Genomic DNA, 18,316 nt, shown 5'->3' with positions numbered 1-18,316 from the left:
GATATGATTAAATCTGGTACTGCTAACTACCATGTATTTCCTATCTACAATGGTAAAACTGAAAACTAGATATTTTGATCTCCGACTAACTACGAATCCACAACCAAACTCGTGCCGCTATAATAAATTGCGTCAGCTTTAGGTGGTGTTGTGACGTCTTTTTCCTGTATGGCAGTAATATCGGTTTTTTTACTTTTCAAGTACATCCGTTAGTTTGTAAACTGCATATTCTTTATAAAGCCCAAATATTCCAGCGGCAGATTCAAATACCATGGTCCTTAAAACGTTTGGATGTAAACTTTAATGGGGTTTGAGTTTTTTCCTCGATTTTTCATAGTACGACTTGTTTCTGGGGGTCGTTCATATGGGAAAACGCGCTGCACATATTAGTTCAGTACCTTTAACGGGTTTTAAAGACAGTTCCCCAGATGACACTACGGGGAGGTCAGTGCCCACTTGCTATGAAAGAGGCACTAAGACATATACACGCAGAGAAAAAAAATATGATCGATCCAACAATATTCGAAGAGTAAAATATGTATTGTAATGATATTGTTAGATTCCGCAAGTTATATCGTTTTTGTTAATTACAACAATTATTTTTTGTCATATCCAACAATAGTTGTTGTCATATCCAACAATAGTTTTTGTTTGCTGGACAATATTATTTACTTTTCTTCAACAATTTTATTCTCTTCTCTCGGTATTCGATGCCGTGGTGAAAAAAAAACAATTTTGCTGATTTTTGTTTGTATGAGTTCCTCTTGTCTTTGTTTTTTTATTTTAAAGTTGTTCTTTTTTGTGTATGTACACCATGAGATTCTTGTTTTTATTTGTTTCTTCTTTCTCATTCTTTTTTGTGTTTTGATAGTTGAGTCACACCACAATCTGAGAAGTGTTTTTGGTCGTAATTTGTGTTTTTTTTTCATATTTGTTATGGTTTTATGGTATTCCTTATGTTGGGGTAAGTGCTTGGAGGATGAACGCAATGGAGTAGTTATGTTTCTTCATTCAATTTGTTGTCTTTTTAGTTAGACATAATATTATACTTGACATTTATACCAAAGTTATGTGGAAAGTGTATATGAGAATTATATACGTTCAAATCAAAAATGTCGATAACAGACTGACAATAGTTTTCGTAAAAATTCTAGATTATGATAGTTCCTACCATAAGTATTCTCAATGATTTTTACAATATTGAGGAATTTCGCAAGTTTTCGTTTTGTATGTTTGGAGCAAATAATGGCATTTTTGGATTTGCAATTGCAATGCTCGAACAAAACAAATGAATTGTTGGAAAAAAATATATATTGTTGTTCCAACAAAAGCGAAAAATATTTTTTCTCTGCGTGTCGGTCGATACTGTTCCTTGATATATTTTATCCTCTACGGGGGAAGTTTGGACCAAATCAGTTACTCCCTTCGAGAATAACGTCATAATAGGCCACACAGATAGAGGGTAGATTAACTCCAAATTGTGATATCTGTGGAATTTACTGATGGAAATTTTTGGGATATAAAAATTACTTCATATGTATTTATTCACGTACATACATGTGTATACATGTGTAATGCATACATATGTATGTGTAACACAGTAAACAAAAAATTAATATAAATCGAAAATTTTAACGAAGCTTTCCTTGAGACGTTGTAATGCCACGAATAGGCCATATATGTATGTACATGCGTATATATGTATGTATGTACATACATACATATGTGTTCACATACCGAACTCTCAGCAATAATAAAGAAGAAGAAGGCGAAGGACCAAACACAAGATGAAACTAAGATGGATAAAAAAGTTGGCAAACAATGTGGTTGAAACTGTGTTAAGGAATGTAAACGAAAAACTAAGAGTATCCGAAGGAATTCGGTTATAGAATGAAAGAAAAAAATATGAAAAGAAAACAGGACAATAGAGCAAGACGTTATGTCTTGTTGTATTGAAATGCGTTGTGTATACACACGCAAAGTAATGCCAACTTAGTGAGTTTAAGATAGTTTTTGTATATAATCTTTAGTCGTTGGAATGACTCTATGGCAGCCTTGGTAATGATACTAAATGAACGAAGACCTCAATAGATGACTAAGTGAAAAATAAAATATGAATTTTGCCTCGACTCTAGAGTCATTTGGAATTATGTTATACACACAAAAATTCCCGAAGGGATAAGGGGGACTTTTTCTCGCATATCAATGAGTGCAAGCCGATTCATATTGGCGCAATGATATGAGACCTAATATTTTGATGTTCTGCTGGTCAGGGATTTATACCCTCAGCATTTATGCTAAAGAGGGTATATACACTTTCATACGGGCAAAATTTGCCCCATCGAAATAATGGTTTTAGGCCCCAAGTATGTTTGGACGAAATCCGTTTCAGACAATTTGGAGTTCATTTAGCCATGTCCGTCCGTCTGTCTGTCTGGCTGGTGCGCACGGAAACTCTCGAACGGATCAGCTGATTCGGTCCAAAATTTGGCTTTCATAATATTTTGTCCAAACTTAGTTTAAGTTCGAAGATGGTCCACTCCTTCCGGTACCTCCCCCACAAAACGTCGGAAATGTTCGGAAATTTTGTGCGCACGATAACACTTGAAGGGAGTAAACGATTCGGACCACACATTGCACATCATGAAATTTCTACCAGACTTAGATAAGGTTCCAACATGGACTCAATCGGTCCACTACTTCGGGTACCTCTCGCACAAATTTTCGGAAAAGTTCAGTTTAGGACCTTTGATTTTTATTGTAGCAACTTCTGTTCACTGTCCCCTATACGACGGTACAAGTTTCATCAGGGGCAAGTCCATACTTCCTTAGAAAATAGCCTGAAAGTAGCAATAAACCCCTATGGCTCCGTGTGTAGTGGTTAGAGCGCAAGATAGCTGTCGAACGGATCGGCCGATTCGTTACAAAATTTGGCCTTCGCAATATTTTGTCCAAACTTTGTTTAAGTTCGAAGATAAGCCACACCAGTCCACTTTTTTATGTACCTCCCCTACATGAGTTCAAAAATGTTCGAAAAAATTTTGCGCATGATAACTGTTGATGGTAGTGACCGATTTGGCCCATACTTTACACATCCTAATATATCTACCAAATATATATCTGGTTCGAATATGGACTATATTTGTTCACTCCTTCGGGTACTTCCCACATAAAATTTTGGATAAGTTCACTTTAAGACGTGTTCTGGAATCACTTTGATTTTTGTTGAAGCAGCTTTCATTCGCTGCTTCAATTACGACGGTAAACGTTTTTTCAGGGGCAAGTCCATACTTCGTGAGAAAACAGCCCGAAAGGTGTAAGAACCCTCTATGGCACCATATGTAGTGGCTGGAGAGCACAACTCTCGAACCAAATACTGAGTTGGTTCACACTTTGCATATCATAATATTTCTTCGAATATTATATGAAATTCGAAGGTGATGCTTGTAGGTCCACTCCTTTCGATACCTCCCCACAAAAATTCGAAAATATTCTCTAAAATGGTACGCGCGATATCTTATAACTAGAGCAACTCGGTTGAGAGTCTGTCCTCGAAAATTTTTACCTAGTGGTCCTGTTTATAGCGATATTATGTTTTTCGTAGGCAAGTACATGCTTCCTGATATAATGGTCCCAAACCTCTGAGTTATATGGTGACCAACTGAAACGACAGGTGTTCGCAAAATCTATCGAGGGAAATAACACCCAAAATAAGACCCACTTCCAAAATGGACTATGTCGGTCTTTAGATACCTTCCCCGAAAAACTTTTGAGGTTCTATCCAAATCCATATTTTTGTCGGTTCATACGCCCACAATTATGAAAACCCCTTAAATATATACGTTTTTTTTGGGAAAAATATGTTTCAATTCACAGAGGCTGAGGGTATATCTCTGTCGGCTGATCCTTTTTTACTTGTTTTTAATTAATATTTGCATATGTAAAAACACATTTTTCGGTTTGTACGAATAAATCCGCATAATGGCTACACTCAAGACTCTTTCTTCTTATCAAATAAAGATATTTATACAATCAGTCTTTAGGCTAAAGAGGGTATATACACTTTGATACGACCCTAAATGTGCCAGATCGAAATAATGGGTTTAGACCCCAAGTATGTTCGGACGAAATCTGTTTCAGACAATTTGGAATCGATTTAGCAATGCCCGTCCGTCCGTCTGTTTGCCGGGTGCGGATGATAACTCTAGAACTATGCAAACTCGATAACTCTCTAAAGATCAAAATTTTGACATTCGTAATATTCTGTCTTTTCGCTAAATTGGGGTGCACGATAACTCTCGAACGCAGTGACCGAGTTGGTCCATACTTTACACATGCTAATATTTCTACGAGACATAGATCAGGTTCGAATATGTGCTATATAGGTCCACTCCTTCCTTCAGTGGCTGGAGCGCAAGATAACTCTCCAACGGGTCAGTCGATTCGGTCCAAAATTTCGCATTCGTTATATTTCCTCCAAAATTATCTTCTTAAGTCTCCTTAAGTTACCTCCCCCACAGAAGTTTAACATTTTTGTTTAAGTGCAGTTTAGGATCGTTTGAAAATTTACACCGAAGCTACTCTTTATGGACCTGTTTAAAGCGATATTATGTTTTCGTGTGCAAGCCAATGCATCCTGACGTAGTTGCCCAAAAGCTCTAAATTATATGACTCCCAAAAATAAGATCCACTTCCAAAATTGTACATCCTCCGCAACACATTTCGGTTTTAATTCAAATCCATATTTTTGTCGGCAGTTCATACGTCCAAAAAGACAACAAAAACAGCAAACCTCCTAAATACATAATTTCTAGGGAAACGATTTTAATTGTGTGGCCGCATTTCCATCTGTCCGTAGAAGAAAGTTTCAACTCACACAGGCTGAGGGTATATCTCTGTCGGTAAAGCCGACTGATACTTTTTTACTTGTTTAATATATTATATATTACTACTTATATACGAATTGTTCCTGTGTGCCACTTTTTTCAGAAATGATATTTTTTGTAATAGTTTTTAAAATTTTCCAGCGGTCACGCTGAGACGAAATCAAAAAATACGATATTCCAAACAGGAAAAGTGAAGCAACAAATAGAGAGGAATATAAATCTTTCCTTAGTTCGCCTTATAGGACAAATGTTCTGTAGAAGACGGTCAAAAAAGTAAGTATTTCAAGAATATTTTTACTGGGCATATGATCTGCCCATCGTCGATGGTATTGTGTGAGGCCATGGTTTTTCAGTTAGTTGAATTGTGCGTTTGCAAAGAAAATCGTTCTCCGATCGACCTCTGTCTAGCCACTCGCATATAATATACATACCACCAGGGAAACGATACTGGTATATTGGTTGGATTAAATCAAAAAACTGTTGTTTCCAAATATAAAGTACTTTTAAAGTACTTTTTGCTAGCCGTACTTACTTACAAATCAACCTACTTTGCCCTCTGCCGAAATTGATCACACAAACTTCTGAACACACTAAACAGAGTGCAACGCTTACGAACAACCTTTTCTATTTTTGTTATCAAATAATTCGTTTGCCGATGAGTCAGCGTTGAACTAACAAATCTCGATTTTGTAGTCGGACGAAAACACTCTGTGCCACACCGTACTGATTTCTCAGTTCAAGTTCAAGTTTATTGAGTCTATTTTAATCAAATAACAAATTAATGAAATATTATATATAGAAATATTGTATAGTCAATATTGTTTTAACCCACTGGACGCCGAATATTTTTTTACGAAAAAGCGTGTTATACTCTACACCACTATGTATGGAGGGTATTATACGTTGGTTTTGTCCGAAAAGTTTGTAACACTTCGAAATAATGGTCGTAGACCTATATTTAGATATACCAGGGTTAATGTCTCGGCGTGCTGGGTCGATCTGGCTATGTGTGTCCGTCCGTCTGTGTATCTAAACCCTGTAACCACGCTACAGGTCGCAATTTAGATCGGATCATCTTGACATTTTAGGGGATTGATGGCGGTCGCAGAGTGCAAGAAGCCTATTGATTTTTAATGGACGGAAAATGGACGGGTCGGAGTGGGCAGAAAAATTGTTTGTTTTATTTTTGTGCGAATATCTCCGGCTCTCGTATTTCAAAAGCAAAGACTGTAAACGGGAGAAGATACCATCACCTTTACATTGATGCAAAATAGGTTGGTGTAGGTGTTCAAACAACGGAGATATCGTCGGTCATACATCAATTTTTTTTTTTTTTTGACCCAAAAGATTGTAACATATCGAACTAATTGTTGTAGACCCATACTTATGTATTCATATATACCAAAATGATTGTCTCGACGAGCTGAGTCAATCTGTGTTCCCGTACGTCCGTCCGTCTTTCCATATAAACCTTGTAATCGCACTACAGATCGAAATTTTGATCGGATAGTTGATCCGCACAGATCCATTCCCAGAAGATGGTATTGAATGTATACCACCCGGCCAAGATAAGATAAAGACAGCAATAAACCGGCTGAACAATAATAAGGCAGCAGGAGCTGATGGCCTATCAGCCGAGTTGTTTAAAACCGGAGGCGACACGCTGATAGGGTGTGTGCATCAGCTAGTTAGCTCCATCTGGCAGGAAGAACGCGTACCCGACGATTGGAACCTGAGCATCCTGTGTCCCGTCCAATAGAAAGGAGATAAGACTTTATGCTCCAACTATAGGGGCATAAGTCTTCTCCCTATCGCCTACAAGATAGTGTCAGGGATATTATGCGAACGACTAAAGTACATGGTCAACGAAATAATTGGACCATACCAATGCGGCTTTAGACCTGGCAAGTCCACCATTGACCAGATATTTACCCTGCGGCAAATCCTGTAGAAGACCCAAGAGATGCAGATCGACACCTACCACCTTTTTGTCGATTATAAAGCAGCCTTCGACAGCCCGCTACGTTCAAAGGTATTCCAAGCCATGTCTAAATTTGGTATCCCCGCAAAGCTCATTCGGCTTTGTAAAATGACTCTAACTGACACAAGATCGTCAGTTAAAATAGGAAAGAACCTCTCCGAAGAGTTTTTTTTACCAAACGAGGTTTCAGGCAAGGAGACAGCCTTTCGTGTGATCTTTTCAACATCCTGCTTGAAAAGGTTATACGAGAGGCAAACGTCAAATTAAGTGGCACAATCTACACCAATAGCCACATGTTACTTGCTTATGCTGATGATATAGACATCATGGGACGATCTGTAAAAGAAGTAACCGATACCTTTATGAAGGTCGAAGGAAAATCTGCTAAAGTGGGTCTGGCGGTAAACGGCGAGAAGACCAAGTTGATGGTGTTGACGCGCAATGCGTCCATTGAGATCGCATTGGTTCCTATAATTTTGAGGTAGTAAAAGACTTCGTATACCTCTGCACCTCCGTAAACACAACAAACGACATCAGTTGTAAAATAAAAAGAAGAATTGTATTGGCCAACAGATGCTACTTTGGTTTAAGTAAGCAGTTTAAAAACAAAGCCATATTTCGTCAAACAAAAATAACGCTCTACAAAACACTGATACTACCCGTGCTGATGTATGGCTCCGAAGCCTGGGTACTTGCGCAAGCAGACATAGCAGTGCTTGGTGTGTTTGAGAGAAAAATTCTTCAAAAGATCTACGGACCAATCTGCGTTGACGGTGAATATCGACGTCGCATGAACCACGAGCTGTATCTGCTATACAACGACATCAATATAGTTAAACGTATCGAGATGCAGCGAATTGTATCGAGAATTGGCAGGCCAAAGAATAGATGGCGCAAACAAGTGGATGAAGAGATGACGAGGCGCGGTATTCCAGTAAGCGAAACACTAAACAGAGAGAGTCTATGGAACAAATGTTCTGTAATGGGCAAGCTAAATAAGTAAGTAAGTTGATCCGTGGAAACCGTATGCACAGGGATAGTGGTGTAGGTTATCACATAATCGGCCCCCTTCCGACTGTAGTCTTTACTCGTTTGTTATAGCCTCCACCTTAATATGAAGGGTATAATTAAATTTGTCATTTCGTTTGTAACACATCGAAATATTCGTCCTATAAAGTATATATATTATTGATCAGCATAAAATTCTAAGTTAATGGAACGATGTCCGTCGGTCCGCTTGTCTGTTGAAATCAAGAACTGTATTGCAGTATTTAAGATAAAGCTTTATCTTAATTTGGTAAAGAAGTTTCTATTACTTCTAGCATGTTTTGTATTTGAAATTGGCTATAGCACCCATAAAACTCTACCTCCCGATTTGCGGTATTTTGGAGGTTTTAGCCTCATTATCACGATCAGCGAAATGACTGAAATTTGGTATTTAGTCTTCGTTGGAGGTATAAAACTTTTCCCATGAAATTTGTCGGTCCACGCCTTCATATAGCACCGATAGAACGGTACCTCCCGATTTCGGTATTTTGAAGATTGTGGCCTCACTATACCACTGAAATGACAGAAATTTGGTTTAGTTTAGTTTTCGTTGGGGGTATAAAACTTTCCACCTGAAATTTGTCGGTGTAGGTCCACGCCTTAATATAGCACGCAAAGAACTTTACCTCCCGATTTTCGGTATTTTTAAGGTTGTGGCCTCAACATTCCACTGAAATGGCAGAAATTTGGTTTAGTTTAGTCTTCGTTGGGGGTATAAAACTTTCCACCTGAAATTTGACGGTATAGTTCCACGCCTTCATATAGCACCCAAAGGACGGTACCTTCCGATTTTCGGTATTTTGAAGGTAGTTTGGTAGTTTGTCTTTTTGTGACCATTAAACTTTCTCCCAGTAAATGGTCAGTATGGGTCCACGTTTTCATGCAGAGCCCATAGAGCGGTATCTTCCGAGTTTCGGTATTATAGTATTAAGGGTATTATCTTACAGAAATGGCTGAATTTTAGTATTTAGTCTTCTTTGGAGCTACAGAACTTTCAACCAGAAATTGTAGGCATACGTACATAGGTCTACATATAACTGTTTCTCGCGACTGATGTTGCTGTTATTTCGTAAGCCGGGTTGTCAACCGGTCCTCCCCCACAAAAGTTCGAAAATATTCGCAACATTTGTGCGCACGATAACTCTTGATGGGAGTAACCGATTTGGTCCATACTTTGCACATCGTGAGATTTATATCAGACTTAAATGAGGTTCGGATCACTCCTTCGGGTACCCCCCACACTAACTTTTAGGAAAAGCTCAGTTTAGGACCAGCTCTCGAATCGCTTTCATTTTTGTTGTTACATGTATTCACTGCCCCCCCAAACAACGGTACAAGTTTCATTAGGGGCAAGTTCATACTTCCTGAGAAAATAGCCTGAAAGGTGCAAAAAAAGACCCTATGACACCGTGTGTAGTGGATGGAGCGCAATATAACTCTAGAAAATTCAAATAAAATTTGACAACACTGTTGCTATCGGTAGAACTTTTCGGCTACTTTTTATTGGTTGCTAACTTACCGAATAATATCGTTAATTACCAAAATTTTAAGCATTTTACCGACATGTGTCTGTAACTCAAAAGATGAGTTAGAGAATCGCACTACTAAACGAATTCCCCTACAAAAAATCGTATAGAAATGGGAACGAAATCTGAACGATTTTGCTTCCGACATTGTTTGGATGTGTCGATGTGACATCCCACATTTGGTTTGCTGAGGGTCCACTCATTCAGGTACCTCACCCACAAAAGTTCAAAAATGTTCGGAAAAATTGTGCGCACGATACTTTAAACATCCTAGTATATCTACCACGTATATGGATCAGGTTCGAATATTTACTATGTTTTTCCACTGCTTCGGGTACCTCCCACAGAAAATTTCGGATAAGTTCACTTTAAGACCTGCTCTCGAATCATTGTAATGGATTTTGATTTGATTGTTGAAGCAACTTGCATTCGCTGCCTCAATTACGACGGTAAAAGTTTTTTTCAGGGGCAAGTCCATACTTCTTGAGAAAACAGACCGAAAGGTGTAAAAAACCCCTATGGAACTGAACAACCGATTTGGTCCAAAATTTGACCTTCTTCATAGTTTTTCCAAATTTAGTTTCAATTTGAAGATGGGCAATACCGGTCCACAAATATCGGTACTTCACCCCATGTTTAAAAAAAAATTCACTTAAATGGTAGTGAACGGGGCAATCAAGCTGGTCCAAACTTTGGATCTACTAATATTTTGTCCAAATTTAGTTTTACTTCTAAAATGACCCATATTACGAGGGACACTAAAAAACCTTCTGGCCTTTGCAACACGCAGTGTCGCTAGGTGTCATTTGACATTTTTTTGGAAAGTTTGACAGTTTTTTGCCTAAGCGTACTCAGGACAGTTTGACATACGACCATGTGTTGTGTTGTTTACAGTGACTTCTAAAAATCACTTTGCAACACAAATGGAATTTACTTTCGTCCGACCATTTTTCACAACTTTCGACGTGGATAATCACGGCAAGAGTGCAACGATAAAGAACCATCCTATATAACTATGAAAAACTGGTTTAATGAATTCAGTCGAGTTCGTGAGGGTCGTCAAAAAACGGTCGTTATGCCAGAAAAAATTAAGGCGTGCGTGAACGGATAATGCAAGATCGCCATGTTATGTACCGTGAAATAGAGGCATCCTTGGGCATTTATTCCACCAACTAACATTTGATATTGCATAAAGACTAGGCGCCAAAAATGGTGTTTTTCTCGTCGGACCCGTGTTGATCGGTGCAAGAAGTTTCGAAAAAATACGATCGCCGTGGTTCAAAAGATGTTTATAAGATAGATCCAGGTGACTAATCATGGAATTAAGCGTATGAGCCCGAAAAATCGTAGCAATCGCCAGAAGATGCTGTAAAAGCGTTCAAAAACCATGTTTTGAAGGTGTCTTAATCAAGCCACTTTAAACAACCCAACACATGGTCGTATGTCAAACTGTTGTGAGTAGGCTTAGGCTAAAAACTGTCAAATGACTCCTAGCGACACTGAGTGTTGTCTAGGCCAGAAGGTTTTTAGCGCCCTCATAGCCATCTCCTTTGGGTACTTCCTCCACAAAAGTTCAATATTTGTGTCTAAGTGCAGTTTATGGTCTGTTCAAAGATCCTTTGGAAATGTATGCCGATGCTGTTCGCTGTGGTCCTGTTTACAGCGATATTATGTTTTCCGCGGACAAGTCCATGCTTCCTGGCATACTGATCGAAAAGTTATACGATAACCCACTGAAATGACTAGTAGGCGCGATACTTACTTACTTAGCTGGCCCATTACAGAACATTTGTTCTATAGGCCGAACTAAGAAAAGATCTCTCCAATTCTCTCTATTTGTTGCTTCGCTTTCTGGAATACCGCGCCTTTTCATCTCATCATCCACTTGTTTGCGCCATCTATTCCTTGGCCTGCCAATTCTGCGTGAAACGCCAAGCGGTCCGTGTTTATACACCTTTTTAGCGGGGTCATCATCGCTCATTCTTATGATATGGCCTAGCCAACGCAATCGCTGCATCTCGATACGTTTAACAATATTGATGTCGTTGTATAGCAGATACAGCTCGTGGTTCATGCGACGTCGATATTCACCGTCAACGCAGATTGGTCCGTAGATCTTTCGAAGAATTTTTCTCTCAAACACACCAAGCACTGCCATGTCTGCTTGCGCAAGTACCCAGGCTTCGGAGCCATACATCAGCACGGGTAGTATCAGTGTTTTGTAGAGCGTTATTTTTGTTTGACGAGATGTGGCTTTGTTTTTGAAGTGCTTACTTAAACCAAAGTAGCATCTGTTGGCCAATATAATTCTTCTTTTTATTGCACAACTGATGTCGTTTGTTGTGTTTACGGAGGTGCCGAGGTAGACGAAGTCTTTTACTACCTCAATATTATAGGAACCAACTTCCACAGTCGGTCCGAGCTCAATGGACGCATTGCGCGTCGATACCATCAACTTGGTCTTCTCACCGTTTACCGCCAGACCCACTTTAGCAGATTCTCCTTCGACCTTCATAAAGGTATCAGTTACTTCTTTTACTGATCGGCCCATGATGTCTATATCATCAGCATAAGCAAGTAACATGTGACTATTGGTGTAGATTGTGCCACTTCTTTTGACGTTTGCCTCTCGTATAACCTTTTCCAGCAGGATGTTAAAGAGATCACACGAAAGGCTGCCTCCTTGTCTGAAACCTCTTTTGGTACCAAACTCTTCGGAGAGGTTCTTTCCTATTTTAACTGAGGATCTCGTCTCATTTAATGTCATTCTACAAAGCCGAATGTGCTTTGCAGGAATACCAAAATCAGACATGGCTTGGAACACCTATGAACGTATAGGGCTGTCGAATGCTGTTTTATAATCGACGAAAAGATGGAAGGTGTCGATCTGCATTTCTTATGTCTTTTCCAGGATTTGTCTCAAGGTAAATATCTGGTCAATGGTGGATTTGCCAGGTCTAAAGCCGCACTGATAGGGCCCAATAATTTCATTGACTATAGGCTTTAGTCTCTCACACAATATGCCAGATACTATCTTACATGCAATAGGGAGCAGGCTTATGCCCCTGTAATTGGAGCACACAGTCTTATCACCCTTCTTGTGGATTGGACATAGGATGCTCACGTTCCAATATTCGGGTACACGTTCTTCCTGCCAGATGGTGCAAACTAGCTGATGCATACACCTTATCAGCGTGTCGCCTCCGGTTTTGAACAGCTCGGCAGGTAGGCCATCTGCTCCTGCCGCCTTATTATTCTTTAGCCGGTTTGTTGCTGTCCTTACCTCATCTAGGCTGGGCGGTATACATTCAATACCATCTTCTGGGATTGGATCTGTGGTATCTTCGCCGTCTTCACTGCTATAGGATACCAACAGTTTGGAAAAATGTTCTTTCCATATCCTGAGCACACTATCTGTATCAGTTACCAAATTACCTTGTTGGTCTCTACAGGCGGATATGCCTGTACCAAAGCCATCAGTTTGATGCTTGACTCTTTGGTAGAATTTTCGGACTTCATTCTGGCTCCTGTACATCTTGATTTTTCAGCCTCCCGCTTTTCCATCTCTTTCTTTTTCCTGCGGAAAAGACGTTTCTCCTCTCTCGTTTTCTCCCTGTATCTCTCTCGTGCGCTACGCGTTGCTACGGATTGTAAAGTAGCCCTATATGCCGCATTTTTCTCTTCGGTGGCAGCATGACACTCCTGATCATACCATGGATTCCTTGGTGGAGGCCTCTGGTATCCAAGTATGGATTTTGCGGCTGTTTGCATGGAGTGGGCAATGCTTTGCCATTGCGCTGATATGTTATCGGGATGAGGAGTGCTTTGATTAAGCAATTGGGCTAGTTGAGTGGAATATGCTGTGGCTATCTGTTGTGATTGCAGCTTACCGATGTCTAACTTTCGTGTTGTGTCTGTTCGTACTTTGTTTGCTACGTTTAAGAGGGTGCGTACCTTTGCTGCAACAAGGTAGTGGTCCGAATCAATGTTTGCGCCTCGGAACGATCGTACATCCAACACGCTCGATGAATGTCTTCCATCTATCACAACATGATCAATTTGGTTTCTTGTTTTCTGATCTGGAGACAGCCAGGTGCCCTTATGAATATCGAGATGATTAAATCTGATACTGCTAACTGCCATGTTTTTGCAGCTGCAAAGTCTATCAGCCTCATACCATTGTCAGATGTTTCACTGTGGAGACTGAATTTCCCGACTGTTGGGCCAAAGATATTCTCCTTTCCAATTTTGGCATTAAAATCGCCTAGAATGATTTTAATGTCATGGGCAGGGCAGCTGTCATATGTTTCTTCTAAGCGCTCGTAAAATATATCTTTGGTCTGTTCGTCCTTTTCTTCAGTGGGAGCATGAGCGCAAATAAAGCTGATGTTGAAGAATTTAGCTTTTATTCGAATTGCAGCAGGTCTTTCATTCACTGGAGTGAAGCTGGATACCAGATGTTTTAGTCTACGACTAACTACAAATCCGCAACCAAACTCATGCTTTACGTCATGGCAGCTATAATATAGTGCGTCACCTTTAGGTGTTGTTGTGACGCCTTTCCCAATCCATCGTATTTCCTGTATGGCAGTAATATCGGCCTTGTACTTTTCAAGTACGTCTGCCAATGCGAAGACTGCACCTTCTCTATAAAGAGTGCGAACATTCCAGGTGCAGATTCGCAGATCATGGTCCTTAAAACGTTTGCGGGGTTCGTCAACTTAAGAGGGGGTTGTTTTTCTTTTCTTTCGTTTTTTCATAGTATGCTGTTTTTCTAGGGGAGGGTTACTAACCCGACGCCCAAACCCAAGTTTTTAACGTTCTTATGGGAGAACGCGCTGCACATGTTAGCTCACTACCTTTAACGGGTGTTAAAGGCAGTTCCCCAGGTGACACCACGGGGAGGTCAGTTTCCACTTGAGATGAAAGAGGGACCAAGATAAATCCTGGGCTTTGCCATGTTAAAACCGGTCAGGACCGTTGCTTGGTATCTTCCATCCCCTACGTAGGTGCGATATCTATCGAAAAGATATGACTCCCAAAATAAGACCCATTTCCATAATTAACTATGTCGGTTCATTCCTAGGCAACACTTTTGGACTTTAATCCCAATTCACATTTTTCTCGGCAAGTTCAAATGTCCAAAAAGGCCCACAAAATTCTGAAAATACCGTAAATACATTCGATCTGTCCGTAGATGAAAGTTTCAATTCACATAGGCTGAGGGTATATCTATGTCGGTAAAGCCGACTGATAATTTTTTATTTGTTTCTATTGAAGTGACTGTAATTTGGTATATCGGATTTTAAATGGGTAGAAAACCTCCACTCATCATTTTAGGCTCATATTTTGGTATATACCCCATATGGAGGTACCTCCCAATTTAACTTATTTTAAAGGTTTTACAGAAATTTTATTTAGGATTTTGAAAAAAGTAGAACATATCGATCCCACATTCGAATTAAATCTTGTTGAGACTATCACTCTTCAGTTAGCATATTCCACTTCTCTTATAACTCGCAATGGAGGGTATAAAAAGTTCGGCCCGATTCGAACTTGACGTTCTTAAATTCTCAAATAACAAATTATTGTAAATTTTTTAAGAAATAACCTATTATTCTTTTGCCTACTTTCAATGCAGAAGGTAGCTTGTTTACATTATTTTGTAATGGGTTATTCGGCTCATGTAGTTCTTAAATATTTCCAGTGAAAATGACAATTATTATTTTGTTTTTGCGTCAAACCGTTGCGCAGACAAAAATCTTTAATGTTAGCGATTTTACCACTGTTTATGCCTTTTCCTTTTCTCAGAGTTGACAACACTGTTTACTTACGCACACACCAAAAACATGTGTGTATGTGAAAATTGCGAATTAAATAACGGAAATGATAAGAATTTGTTGTAACAAAGAGCCCTGCTGTTAGCCAGAGAGAAAGAAGTTATGGAGAGACCAAAAGATAAATGTTTGCCATAAATGACAGTGATGATGTTGATGGTGATGGTAAAGGCAGGCAGTGATGGTTGCTTGGTTGGCGCTGATAATCCTGCAAGCGAGCAAAATGTGTACCCAAGAACAGTTGAAATATGTATGTCGGTATTTTGTTTCTTGTCTTTCATAACTTGGCTTTTTTGCCAGTCAAACGTTTTCTTATGGCTTTGGTGCTGCCGCTGCCCGCTTTATCATGGCAAAGAGGATTACGTTTAGGGATTTCTTTTGTTGGGAAAGGTATGGGCGGGGGGTAAGGAGGATTATGTGAATTTTCGTTAAGTATTTTTGTTTGGACATTTTTTGTGAGACATTTACCCCAAAAATGGTATATAAAATGGAATTAAACAAAGATTTATTAACAAAAAACGGTGTTATGGGAGAAAATGGACTTTTACTTTTTTCACTCAACCATGTGTGTGTATTCCTTGAGCTGCTAATGGGAGTAGTATGGGGGGTAAGAGGGAGTGGGTAGAAAATTTTATAAGCGTTTTTATTATGTAACAGCGACACGCTAGGCAAACCTTTTTTCGTCAGCCTGTGACCTTTGACTGGTGAAGCAAAAAAAGTGGAAGCTAACGGATTTGAATTTAGTTTTTTTTTGCTATGTCTTCAGATTGGCCTTACCTTGTTGTACGGCTAACATTAGCACCATGACACTGGCAATGATAAGAGACTGCATTTTGTTAATGATAATGGTTTGATGGTTCAATACGCCGTTAATAAAGTAGAACTCAAATTTTCACTCCTAAATTTTCTTTTATAATTTTGTTTTCGTTAATAAAATACGATTTTTTTAGTATTCAAACTTTAAAAATTTTTCGTTGATTGCTTTTATTTTCCACCACAATTTGTTGTAATTTTCGTTAATATTATTAAATTGTTTTATGATGTTTATTGGTGTAAAACTAACGACGACACTTTCAATTGGCAAAAATTCAAATTGTGAAAAAAATAATATCGCGTGTGTGTTTTTTCTTTTGTTCGGTTTCGGGGATATTATCAATTCAATTTGAAATCCGTCCGCTTTTTATTTTTCTAATAAAAATCAGGGGGTACTGTGCGGGTGTGTGTGTGCGTTGCTTCTTTTCAAACGGTTTCAATATTCAGAATTCAAATTTCGAGCACCGACACGCGATGTTAAATGTTCAGATGACAAAGTGAAATTACAAACGAAAATTTTCCCAATTCCAATTCGGGTATAAAATCCCATCTCATTTGAACACAAATACACACATCCATCTGCTCTCTATTACTTCTGGTGTTAGAAGAAATCTTTGTTAGATGTATGAAAATTTCCTCTCAAAGCAAGTGGCAAAGAGAATAGCTTGTGGAGAATTAATGAATGGAAAGCTTTCAAAGCTTTGCTTTAATTTTTTTGTTTGGTGTTAGTATGGCTTTGCGTGCAAAGTGCTATTAGAAACCATACCTGCAGGAAAAGCTACTGGTTACAGCTCGGGAATATAAGTATGCGGATATTTTTAAGACAGTTTTTTAAGATTTTTAGGAGCTTCCAAAGAGGACAATAGGCGTGGATTTTGATTTATTTTTGAGGACCGCCAAAAGCGGACAATAGGCGAGGATTTTTTAAGATTTTTTAGACCACCCAAAGAGGACAATAGGCGTGGATTCTTAAATATTTTTTAGGACCACCCAAAGAGGACAATAGGCGACGACTTTTAAAGATTTTTTAGGACCACCCAAAGAGGACAATTGGCGTGGATTTTTAAAGATTTTTTAGGACCACCCAAAGAGGACAATAGGCGTGGATTTTTAAAGATTTTTTAGGACCACCCAAAGAGGACAATAGGCGTGGATTTTTTAAGATTTTTTATGACCACCCAAAGAGGACAATAGGCGTGTTTTGTTAACGATTTTTTTAGGACCACCCAAAGAGGACAGTAGACGTGGATTTTTAAAGATTTTTTATGACCACCCAAAGAGGACAATAGGCGTGTTTTGTTAACGATTTTTTTAGGACCACCCAAAGAGGACAGTAGACGTGGATTTTTAAAGATTTTTTAGGACCACCCAAAGACGGCAATAGGCGTGGATTTTTAAAGATTTTTTAGGACCACCCAAAGACGACAATAGACGTGGATTTTTAAAGATTTTTTAGGACCACCCAAAGACGACAATAGGCGTGGATTTTAAAGATTTTTTTAGGACCATCCAAACAGGACAATAGGCGTGGATTTTTAAAGATTTTTTAGGACCATCCAAAGAGGACAATAGGCGTGGATTTTTAACGATTTTTTAGGACCACCCAAAGTGGACAATAGGCGTGGATTTTTAAAGATTTTTTAGGACCACCCAAAGAGGAAAATAGGCGTGGATTTTTAAAGATTTTTTAGGACCATCCAAACAGGACAATAGGCGTGGATTTTTAAAGATTTTTAGGACCACCCAAAGAGGACAACAGGCGTGGATTTTTAAAGATTTTTTAGGACCACCCAAAGAGGACAATAGGCGTGGATTTTTAAAGATTTTTTAGGACCACCCAAAGAGGACAATAGGCGTGGATTTTTAAAGATTTTTTAAGACCACCCAAAGAGGACAATAGGCGTGGATTTTTAAAAATTTTTTAGGACCACCCAAAGAGGACAACAGGCGTGGATTTTTAAAGATTTTTTAGGACCACCCAAAGAGGACAATAGGCGTGGATTTTTAAAGATTTTTTAAGACCACCCAAAGAGGACAATAGGCGTGGATTTTTAAAGATTTTTAGGACCACCCAAAGAGGACAATAGGCGTGGATTTTTAACGATTTTTTAGGACTACCCAAAGAGGACAACAGGCGTGGATTTTTAAAGATTTTTAGGACCACCCAAAGAGGACAATAGGCGTGGATTTTTAAAGATTTTTTTTAAGACCACCCAAAGAGGACAA

General features: G+C 39.0%; 1 protein-coding gene across 1 annotated transcript in view; it reads right to left on the bottom strand.

Moving 5' to 3' along the window:
- LOC141394896 (UPAR/Ly6 domain-containing protein CG9338) overlaps positions 1-16,692 on the bottom strand; it is a 71,239-nt gene extending 54,547 nt beyond the window's left edge. The window contains exon 1 of the mRNA XM_073970043.1: positions 16,055-16,692. Within this exon, the coding sequence (XP_073826144.1) occupies positions 16,055-16,109 (55 nt within the window). The 5' untranslated portion in view covers positions 16,110-16,692. The remainder of the gene's footprint in view (positions 1-16,054) is intronic.
- Between the last annotated feature and the right edge of the window lie 1,624 nt (positions 16,693-18,316).

This window comes from Musca autumnalis, unplaced genomic scaffold (genome assembly GCF_047663935.1).
Source record: "Musca autumnalis isolate F117 unplaced genomic scaffold, ASM4766393v1 scaffold_2, whole genome shotgun sequence".
In the NCBI taxonomy this organism is placed as follows: domain Eukaryota; kingdom Metazoa; phylum Arthropoda; class Insecta; order Diptera; family Muscidae; genus Musca; species Musca autumnalis.
The sequence above is the reverse complement of the archived record's forward strand: the minus strand, read 5'-3'. Positions and strand labels throughout refer to the sequence as shown.